General features: G+C 47.3%; 2 protein-coding genes across 2 annotated transcripts; one reads left to right on the forward strand and one right to left on the reverse strand.

Annotated features, from left to right (window-relative positions):
- Nucleotides 1-2,726: 2,726 nt before the first annotated feature.
- Nucleotides 2,727-6,803, forward strand: LOC124704480 (nuclear intron maturase 4, mitochondrial-like). The gene is made up of 3 exons (XM_047236738.1): nt 2,727-2,876; nt 2,949-5,623; nt 6,560-6,803. Exons 1-2 carry the CDS (start codon nt 2,796-2,798, stop codon nt 5,301-5,303), a joined length of 2,436 nt encoding a protein of 811 aa, XP_047092694.1. The 5' UTR covers nt 2,727-2,795; the 3' UTR covers nt 5,304-5,623; nt 6,560-6,803.
- Nucleotides 6,804-8,068: 1,265 nt separating this feature from the next.
- LOC124700758 (syntaxin-121-like) lies at nt 8,069-9,296 on the reverse strand. Its single transcript, XM_047232832.1, has one exon. The coding sequence runs from the start codon at nt 9,020-9,022 to the stop codon at nt 8,069-8,071; it is 954 nt and encodes a 317-aa protein (XP_047088788.1). The 5' UTR covers nt 9,023-9,296.
- Between the last annotated feature and the right edge of the window lie 323 nt (nt 9,297-9,619).

Genomic DNA, 9,619 nt, shown 5'->3' on the forward strand with positions numbered 1-9,619 from the left:
TTATCATGAGCTATATGCATAAAATTATTACTCTCCACATAAGCATAATCAATTTTATTAGTTGTAGTGGGAGAAAATTCAACAAAGTAGCTATCATTATTATTCTCATCAAGTGTAGGAGGCATAGTATAATCATAATAAAATTTACTCTCCATAGTAGGCGGCACCAAAAGACCACTATCATTATAATCATCATAAATAGGAGGCAAAGTATCATCAAAGAAAATTTTCTCCTCAATGCTTGGGGAACTAAAAATATCATACTCATCAAAACCAGCTTGCCCAAGCTTAGAATTTTCCATAGCATTAGCAACAATGGTGTTCAAAGCATTCATATTAATAACATTCCCATTAGCATGCATATAAAGTTCCATGGGTTTTTTAAGTTTCTCTTCAAACACATCATGTCCTAATTCAAGATAAAGTTCATAAAGATCTCTCATATTTGTGTTGTTTTCCATTATGCCTTACTAGTGTAAACAAGAAACAAAAAGATGCAATTGCAAGATCTAAAGGAAATAGCTTCGAACACACACACAACGGCAATAGAAAAGTACTTAGTTACTTGGGACCGGAGTATGAGTGCCTTTTACCTTACCTCCCCGGCAACGGCGCCAGAAAGTGCTTGATGTCTACGGGTGCTTCTATTCTTGTAGATAGTGTTGGGCCTCCAAGAGCAGAGGTTTGTAGAACAGCAGCAAGTTTCCCTTAAGTGAATCACCCAAGGTTTATCGAACTCAGGGAGGTAGAGGTCAAAGATATCCCTCTCAAGCAACCCCGCAATCACGATACAAGAAGTCTCTTGTGTCCCCAACACACCTAATACACTTGTCGGATGTATAGGTGCACTAGTTCGACGAAGAGATAGTGAAATACAAGTGGTATGAATGAATATGAGCAGTAGTAACGGCGCCGTAGAAAATAGCTTGTCGGCGTGCGGTTGATGGTAGTAATATTGCAGGAAGTAAAGATGCGATAAAACAATAAATAAGCGATGATTGCGTATTTGGAAACAAGGCCTAGGGATCATACTTTCACTAGTGGACACTCTCAACATTGCAATCATAATTGAATATAAATATAAGCACTTCACTATGCTATTCTGAATTACTCTTTGGCAAGATAACGAACACTAATTCATCATGTAGGCAAACCTTAAAGATGTATTCCCAAGTACTAATAAACACCCCACGCTGTCATTGTGAGCATTCATAGGAGGTACTAACACACCACAATTTCATAGAGACATCCAACTCAAATCATAACTCAGTGAATAAGTATTCTGTGAAATATAGCCTAAGAGACCCACACGGTGCACACACTGTCACCTTTACACACGTGGGACAAGGAGTCTCCGGACATCACATAAGTAAAATCCACTTGAATAGCATAACGACATCTAGATTACAAGCTCATCATATGGATCTCAATCATGTAAGGCAGCTCATGAGATCATTGTATTGAAGTACATAGGAGAGAGAGATTAACCACATAGCTACCGGTACAGCCCTTAGCCTCGATGGAGAACTACTCCCTCCTCATGGGAGACAGCAGCGTTGATGAAGATGGCGGTGGTGTCGATGGAGATGTCTTCCGGGGGCACTTCCCCGTCCCGGCGGCGTGCCGGAACAGAGACTCCTGTCCCCCAGATCTTGGCTTCGCGATGGCGGCGGCTATAGAAGGTTTCTCGTACCGTGGTTTTTCCGTGTAGGGTTTTCGCGACGGAGGCTTTAAGTAGGCGGAAGGGCAAGGTCGGTGGAGTTGCGGGGCAGCCACACAGTAGGGGGGCGCGCCCCCCTTGGGCCGCGCCGCCCTGTTGTCTGGTGGCCATGTGGCCCTCCTCTGGTGGCTCTCGGGTGTTCTGGAAGCTTCGTGGAATTCTAAGATGCTGGGCGTTGATTTCGTCCGATTCCGAGAATATTTCCTTACTAGGATTTCTGAAACCAAAAACAGCAGAAAACAGCAACTGACCCTTCGGCATCTCGTCAATAGGTTAGTTCCAGAAAACGCATAAATATAACATATAATGTGTATAAAACATGTGAGTATCATCATAAAAGTAGCATGGAACATAAGAAATTATAGATACGTTTGAGACGTATCATTGGGTGAGGAACAGCGGACGGGGTGCGGGGCGGACGGGGTGCGGGGCGACCGGCGCTACCTCCGGGTTGCGGGGCTCGGGCGAATTGGGCGGGGCGGCGGCGGCGGCGGCGGCGGAGTGTGGTGGCGGCGCGGGGAGCGTGGGGGAAGGAGCGAGCGAGCGGTTGCGTCAGCTGAAACTTCAGCGCGCCCTAGATAGGGATCGAGCGTTCGGTTCGCTCGATCGACCCCTACAAATACAGACCGTTTTGAGTTTTCGCTCTCGGCCCGAAAAAAGTTTTTCGGTTTTGGTCCTTTTACGGTCACTGATCGGCACCGTTTTTCGTCCCGAACCCGTAAAACGGTGGTTATTTTTCGGTTTTGGCCCTGTTAGAGATGCTCTTGCAACGGTTCGTCGACGAGTGACAGAACTGAAACCTCTTCCCTGTGTACCTTTTCTTTCCTCTTCCTCCTGAGTCCTGACCTATCAGCGCCGCCGTAAATCCCCCCTGCCCTACGGCTGCCGGCGTGCCGTACCTTAGCGTCACCGCCGACGCCTCTATCCCACCCCCGCCTCCCACGCGCGCCGCCGCCTTCCTTCTCGTCGGGGCTTCGCGTTCCTGCTGTCTCCACCCCCGTCCGCACTCTTTTCCCCATTGGGCTTTGAGTACCCTGGCTCGACCTAATGCGGCGCTAGGCTAGCGCCCGATTCCATGTCCTTCCTGGCATCCGGCGGCCGCCGCCTCCTCCTCCGGGATGTGTCCAGGCACCGTCCGCCACAGCAAGGTTCGCTCATTCTAATCTCCGCCGCCGCATCAAATTTGTGTCGCACCCTAACGCTATTTTTTCTTCAACTACCAGGTTACACTTACACCGCTTGCTTGCGGCGATACAAGGCGCATTTCCTGCTGGACGGAATCGAGGATGAAACGGCGGAGAACGCCGTCGACTTGCCGGTGTCTCTGGCGAAGAGCTTGGCCTCTCTCGCCGAGGAATCGACCGCCGCCGCCCAGGGGCAGCGGAAGCCCCTGTCGCGGATGGAGCGGAAGAGGCTGGCCGAGCTCCGGATCAAGAAGAGGGTCAAGGCGCAGTACCTGGACGGCAGGTTCTACGATCTCATGGGCAAGGTGGTGGCGAGCGCCGACACGCTGGGGGACGCCTACGACATCGTCAGGCTGAACTCCAATGTCGACCTTGCGTCCGCGAGGGACGATGGTGTTTGCTTTACCACGCTAGCGGAGCAGCTCAGGAGCGGCGAGTTTGATATTGCGGCGAATGCTTTCTCGGTTACTGCAACGAAGAAGCGAGGAGGGGAGCGACTTGTTCTTCCACGGCTGAACCTGAAAGTTATCCAGGAAGCAGTCAGGGTTGTGCTTGAGGTTGTTTACAGGCCTCAGTTCTCCAAGATATCTCATGGTTGCCGGAGTGGGCGAGGATATCACTCTGCTCTGAGGTTCATATCCAGTGAAATTGGTGTTCCAGATTGGTGCTTTACTGTCCCCTTGTACAAAGAGGTTGATAGCAATGTAGTCTCCAAGCTTATCTCACAAATGCAGGAAAAGATTGTTGATGACCAGCTAGTTGCATTCATGCAAGATATGTTCGATGCTGAGGTAATCAATTTGGTGTTTGGAGGGTTTCCCAAGGGCCATGGAGTCCCTCAAGAAGGAGTACTCGCGCCAATCCTGATGAATATATATCTTGACAGTTTTGACCACGAAGTATTTAGGATCTGCATGAAACACGAAGGCCTTTCTTCAGGGGCAACAAATGCTACGGAGAACCACCAGGGCTCTAGTTTGCGTCTATGGTTTAGAAGTCAACTGAAAGACAGGGATGTGAATAGTGGCGATCAAACAGAGGGTCGGCCAAACATAAGACTACACGCTTGCAGATACATGGATGAGATCTTTGTTGCAGTTGTGGGATCCAGAGACGTAGCAGAAAATATAAAGTCTGAAATTGTCGATTACTTGAGCAAATCTCTTTACCTGAAAGTTGATGATAGATTGCATCTTATGCCAGTCAAAAGGAACTCCCGGGGGTTACAGTTTGCTGGCACTGTAGTTAAAGTCGCAACAAAAGAAAGTGCTGCACTGAAAGCTGTGCATAAGCTGAAGGAGAAGGTCCGTTTATTTGCTTCTCAGAAGCAAGAGATATGGGATACTATGAATATTAGATTAGGAAAGAAGTGGTTGGCATATGGTTTGAGGAGGGTAAAAGAGTCTGAGATCAAGTCTCTTGATCTCAGCACACCGTTGCTCGACCACATCTCGCAATTTAGGAAAGAGGGGATGAAGACAGATCATTGGTTCAAAACTTTACTCAAGGTATGGATGAAGGACATCAATGCCAAAAATGAAGCTAATGAGGAGGTGCTCCTGTCAAAATACATTGCTGAACCAGCACTTCCCCAAGAACTCAGAGATGCCTTTAACAACTTTCAAAAGCAAGCTGATCACTACATCACATCAGAAACTACTGTTACAGAAGCACTGTTGTCCAGCTTAAAGAATGAGGAATCAATCTATACCTGCGCTGATGGTGCCGTCATTAAGATTAATGCACCTCTTTGTTATATCCAGAAGTGCCTCAACCGCTACGGTCTAACTAATCTTGAAGGTTTCCCCAGACATGTTTCGGCCCTTGTCTTGCAAGATGATGAACTAATCATAAGTTGGTTTGCAGGAATAATTCAGCGTTGGGTAAGATGGTTCTCTGAGGTTGACAATTTTGAAGAACTTCAACTTATGTTAGTTGAGTGTGTCAGGAAATCCTGCATCAGGACACTATCTGCAAAGTACCGAATGTATGAAAAGTTGACAGAAAAGCGGTTTGAACTCGATGATTATGGCATTCCAATGGTTGAGGACTTTGAGTCAATGATGGCACAGTTAGAGCCTAGTTCTTTAGTTTCTACTGATGAAGCTCTGATGTATGGCATTTCTAGTAGTGGTTTATGTGTGCTCACCCTCTCAAGAGTTGTCCCTGCTCGGAAATTCAACTGCTTTGTCATGGGCTGCCAATCTTCTTCACCAAGCATGTATGTTATTCATGTCAAGGAGAAACAGCGGTTTCCAGGATGGAGGACAGGTTTCTCATCATCAATTCATGGGAGTTTAAATGGTAGACGGATTGGATTGTGCACTCAGCATGTTAAAGATTTATATCTAGGACAAATCTCCCTTCAGTCAGTTGATTTCGGTGTGCTCATTAGATGATATAAGATGACACCTCAGGCTTTCATTTTGAGAATGAAGGCTTTGTACGGTTTAACAATGTATCTTATATGTTTGTCAGCGCTTATGTGGGTGCATGGCTACAGCTCAACATTACTATTCTTGGAGAGGCAACTATAGAATATGCTTGTATATATTCTTCCAAATTAAAATGAACTTTCATTTCGATAGCATGGGAAGCATCTCTCTCAAAATAACTATTCTAATTCTTGGTGCCTGTATTGGGTTGTTTTTCAGAGTGATCATGAAGAATTGCTGGCAGTAATACTAGTAACACCCATCCTTAATCTCCAAGGAAGAAGGTACACCTTGCAGTACATTCCCTGATAATTAAATTACATTTGCTTTGTGCATATTTTGTACCTGATGGCACTATTTTGTTATATAGTATCAGCATTTGGCCATTTTATTCGCTTTGCAATTGGAAGACTGACGTTTGTTTTTTGATCATTACTATGACATCCAAGTTAACAACACTTTTTAACAAAGCTGTGTTGTTCTCAGTGTGTGTTTAAATTTAATGCATCTTGAGAACATTGCATTGTTCTCTTTCTCACTATGTGGTGATGCACTGATGCCTGCCAATCATTGTCTTCCCATAAATGATCTGCTACCAGTACTGCACTGCTACCAGTATGAAATAAACGGGGTATGTCCAAGGAAATCACAAGAATGTGTAATGATGAAGTAAATCAAAGAACAGTGTCCATATCGTTCTGTTTTAGAATTTTCTAGTTCACTCATGTGTTTATGTAGGATTACTATCCGATGAAACTCATATTGTTATGCAATGGTACTATAATTGAATAGACCGAATAGATGACACATGCCAGCTACTTGATCTGTTCCAAAACATTTGAGGTAGTCTTAATGGCCAATCACTATCATTATTGTCGTCCTGTCGTTGTCTTCTACCTGATTCAGTGATGACAGTCAATGCTGCCTTTCGTTCTCTTCTACCTGATCCAGTGATGACAGTCATTGATGTGTCCTACCATTTCTTGCCAATTGTGCAATGATGATACATAAGAACAATTTTATGAACCGGAAACTTTGGTGTGCTGTAACTAATGGCTGAGACAACTTTGTAGTAGATGTAAGGCCTTAAGTAGATGACAGTCTGCTGCTTCTGTTTTCCATCTCCAGAAGAACTCTACAGCAAATGCCATCGTTTCCTTCTGAACTCAAAGATAATGGATTCATCGGTTCTTATTTGCAATTCGTCCTCTCTATTCCAGGCATCTGCTGGTGGATACAGTGTCTTTTGCCGGGAGGAAATACGCGGCAAGGTCGCCTTCCAGTTTTCATCAGCAACAGGTCATACGCTGATTCACGGTGACGGGCTTTATTCTGGTGTGCCCGTATATCGTAACCTGGATACTGAATCACATACCGACAGAGCTCAGTACTGATGATTATTCGCTCAACTGAAATCCTCTGATCCAGGTATTCGAGTTCCAGAAAGGCACGCTCCAGAAGACCAGAACCAACCTGCTCGTCAACCAGAGCTGCGCGATCAAGACGCCGAACTGCAAAGGCCGCACGGGTGTTGCCTTCTCTGGTACGGGCAAGCACGAGGCCATCCTCTAGCTGTGGCTCTTCTCCAACCTAGAGGACTCAGCCAATGAGCCAGTTCTTCTACTATGTGCTCATTATGTAGCTTCTGAGGGAGTATATGTTTATTTTGCTCTGTTATCGTCAGATTGTGTATATGTACATCTAAAGAGGAAGAATATGTGCGGGAAACTCTCATTTGCAACTAGTTGCGCCCGCACCCCATTTTTTGTTGTGACACTTCTAAGTTTCCAAAAAATGCAAACTAAAATTCTAGACATACATTGTGTTGTGTCTTGTGCATCTGTGAAGTTTCATCCAAAAATATGTCAAAATGTGACCTGTGTAAAAAAGAGAAGACGTACGTAAATAGTGTCATGTACTATTTACAGATCATTTGTTCTTTTTGTGTAGGCCATATTTAAAATGCATATGCACCCTTTATTTAAAATGCATATTAAACATATTTTAAAATGTTAGAAAAATACAAATAAAAATTCCTGGTGTATACCTTGACATGTTACATGCTTACAAAGTTGTTTCAGCAAAAATCGATATGTTTCGTGCCTTATGCAAAAAAGACAAATCTTAGGTGCTAAAATAGTCTATTTTTTGAGGCATTATTTGTCTTTTTTACACAGGGTACAAAAATTGTTGGTTTTATGTGAAACTTTACGTACACACATAGACCATGTCCCTCTACATGCTAATTTTTTTAACTAAATTTTGTACATTTTAGAAATATGTTTTATACATACCGGGTGCATATGCACCCGGGATCATATTTGGTTTTCCGGAATATGCTCTCAAAGACATCTTTTGTGGACGGAAGGAGTAATAATCATCTAAAAGAAACAAGAATATCGTTGTTGGTCACAAATAATTAAGTTTTTCCTGATAAAGTTGAACGTGCTATATCCATTGAATCTTTTGACTACTTTTCGTATTGAAAATGATAGGAGGGCTGGGTCAAGCTGCTGCGGCACATGAATTTGGACCAAGTCCAAGTTGGCTCACCAGCCTCACCCGTCACACACGGTGTCTCCAAAGTCCAACCCATTCAAACGTATCATGATAACCCAATAATATTAATTCAATATAATAATTACAATCGCGACGGACATACCCAAAAAGAATCGACAAAAAAGAATGAACACCGCGCCCAGGAAGGATGGTCGATCAGATTGACACTGCTACGGATTGGTGGTGGTGGTGGTGTTGCTGCTGTTGTTGCTGCTTCTGTTACTGAGGACAATGGAGAGGACGATGATGAGGACGACGGCGAGGACGATCCCGATGCCGATGCACATCCATTTCCGTGAGCTCTTCTGGTGCTTTCGCGCGACCTGCAGCTCCTCCCGGCCCCGTTCGACGAACGACCTGGCGCGGCCGACGTTGCCCTCGATGTCGTTGAGCTGCTCCCCCTGCGCCTCGACGAGCACGGCCATGTCGTTGAACACCTGCTGGAGCTCGAGCAGGCTGCGCTCGAGCTGCGCGACGGCGCCGTGGCGCTCCTGGATCTCCGCCACCACGCCCTGCACCTCCCCGCGGCCCTGCTGCTCCGCGATGGCGCGCTGCAGGAACCGCTCCCCCTCGCCGGTCTCCGCCAGGTTATCCAGCGTGGCCTCGTCGGGCTGCGACCCGGTGACGGTGAAGTAGCGGCGCGCGACGGTGTCGCGGTACTCGGAGGTGATGCGGCCGCGGAGGGCGGAGAAGGACTCCATGGAGTCGCGGAGCTTCTTGCGCAGCCCGGCCACGACGGAGGTGCGGGTGCGGTCCGTGGAGGACCCCGGCCCGCACCCGGGCAGCGAGCGGTTGGCGGCGTTGGCGCGGTCCAGCGACTCGAGCCGGAGCTTCACCACCTTGGCCTTCTTGATGGCGGCCGAGACGTCGGTGTCCATGCGCGAGCGCAGCGCGCGCACGGCCGCGGCGTCGTGCAGCGACTTGCCCCCCTCGTTGCCGTCGTGCAGCGAGCGCTGGATGCGCTCCAGGTCCCGCAGCTCGTCCTTGATGGACTCCACGTCCTCGAAGAAGCGGTCCAGGCTCGCCCCCGCCGCGGCGCCCGGCGGGACGGTCATCTCCACGCCGCCGCCGGACTCGAGGTCGTCGCCCGCGCGCTTCCACGAGCTGGAGAAGAGGTTGTTCATGGCGGCAGGCAGGCAAGGATCAGCTCGACGGATGGATGGGTGTTCTTGATTACAGCAGCAAACCGAGCCAAGACGCCGGCTTCGAACTTGTCCTTGATGGATGGATCGCCTCTGGTTCCGCGCTCGCTTTGGTGTCTCGGATCGGGAGGAGCAAGAGGTTACTTAACCGCTGCTCCTACTTACAGTAGTATACTAGGCAGGGTGAGCAAGGCGAGATCGGGGACGCGGAATTGAGTTGAAGGAGTCTCGATGTCTCGTGGGAGGGAAGGTGGGAGGAAGGAGACGGCCGCGCCACTAAACACTAGTAGAAATGTAGAATAGTACACCGCTATATGCTTCGCGTCGCTCGCTCTCGCAGCGCCCGATCACGCGGTGGCGTGTGCGTGCCCGGGGTAGTGAATCGTACTCCGCCTATGGTCGCACCTAACCGCGCTGTTACGCCTCAAACTCTCAAAGGGTAAGAAATTAATTTGTTAGATATTTTTTGATAAATAAAATATATAAATATCGAGAGATACCAGTTACACACGGATGCATACAACTCAAAGAAAAGAAACTAAGAAAATAAAAGACCCGCTATGACAGCCCTAACAACAA

Source organism: Lolium rigidum, chromosome 3, assembly GCF_022539505.1.
Source record: "Lolium rigidum isolate FL_2022 chromosome 3, APGP_CSIRO_Lrig_0.1, whole genome shotgun sequence".
NCBI lineage: Eukaryota > Viridiplantae > Streptophyta > Magnoliopsida > Poales > Poaceae > Lolium > Lolium rigidum.